This window comes from Phytophthora parasitica, assembly GCF_000247585.1.
Source record: "Phytophthora parasitica INRA-310 unplaced genomic scaffold supercont2.92, whole genome shotgun sequence".
Classification (NCBI taxonomy): Eukaryota; Oomycota; class Peronosporomycetes; order Peronosporales; family Peronosporaceae; genus Phytophthora; species Phytophthora nicotianae.
The window spans coordinates 166,770-167,811 of NW_008649078.1; the positions used below are offsets into that span (position 1 = coordinate 166,770).

General features: G+C 48.2%; 1 protein-coding gene across 1 annotated transcript; it reads right to left on the bottom strand.

Moving 5' to 3' along the window:
• Positions 1-270: 270 nt before the first annotated feature.
• Positions 271-1,019, bottom strand: PPTG_18751 (hypothetical protein; the record flags this gene model as incomplete). The annotated part of the gene is made up of 3 exons (XM_008916989.1): positions 271-719; positions 785-887; positions 915-1,019. The coding sequence occupies 3 exons, from the start codon at positions 1,017-1,019 to the stop codon at positions 271-273; spliced, it is 657 nt and encodes a 218-aa protein (XP_008915237.1).
• Between the last annotated feature and the right edge of the window lie 23 nt (positions 1,020-1,042).

Consider the following 1,042-nt stretch of genomic DNA (forward strand, 5'->3'; position numbering starts at 1 on the left):
CCTGCGAGGCTTGACCGCTTCCTATAGCGGGGTAGTTGAGGGCGAGAGTGGAGACGATCGACCGGCCAAACTCCGGCGACTGACTCGTGTCCTTGGTAGAATTCTTGAACTGAAGACATTTGTTCTTGATAAGGCAAATTTCACTCTGTTATTCCCTTAAGTCCTAGCGGCCCAATACCTTCCGCCCATCCTAAAGATGTCCTTTCTACCCCTTCTGTAGCCTGGTCACGTGGTGCTTACCGTGGATACAAATCAGTTGATGTGTCAACACTAGACGGAATCCTTAAAGGTAGGTCGTGTCTGAAGATAGAGTCGATATTTCTCGATACGAACCCGCTCTTCGTAAACCGTGCGCGTACTCGCTTCTTTCATGTCCTCCTTATATTGTGGGAGAAGCTTAAAGCTCTCCCGAACCGCAGTGTAGTTCTGTGCATTTTGCCACTCTTGGGGAAGATGATGGCTTTTGTCCGGATGCAAGAACACCAGCAGCGCATGAAACCATTTCTTCGACAGGAATTCGTGCTTTTCAGCGTAGAACATCATAGCATTACCGATGGATACCTGCATTATAAATATTATTGGCGCGTTCCTTGGCAAACGCGTGCTCAAAGAGGCCTGGATGAAGGCTGAGCACCTCGAGGGGATGGCCTGACATCCCTTTCGGCTTTGGTTGGGGTAAAGCCGGCGTTCCTTCTGCTTCCCGTAGCCTGCGCGAATATCTAATCAACAGCAAAATATTAGATATCATAATAATCTCAAACATATTGAATTTTAATTATGGTACCTTGTAATTCCTCGACGAACTTGGCTGCGCGCTGGTCGCGCTGGAAGCCTACGCGTTTAGCGCGATTCTTTTCCCATGACTTCTTCCGGATCTCGCTGCGCGTCTATGGCAGCTTTATGCCCTTGCATACCTTGATATGCTTGGAGTTGTTAGTACAGGAGATCTTCCTGTCGCACTTCTTGCATGTCTTCTTCGGCGCACTCCCGTACAGAGCCTTGGTTCTCTTTGCAGTCATCTTTGGAAATGTGAATTATAAAC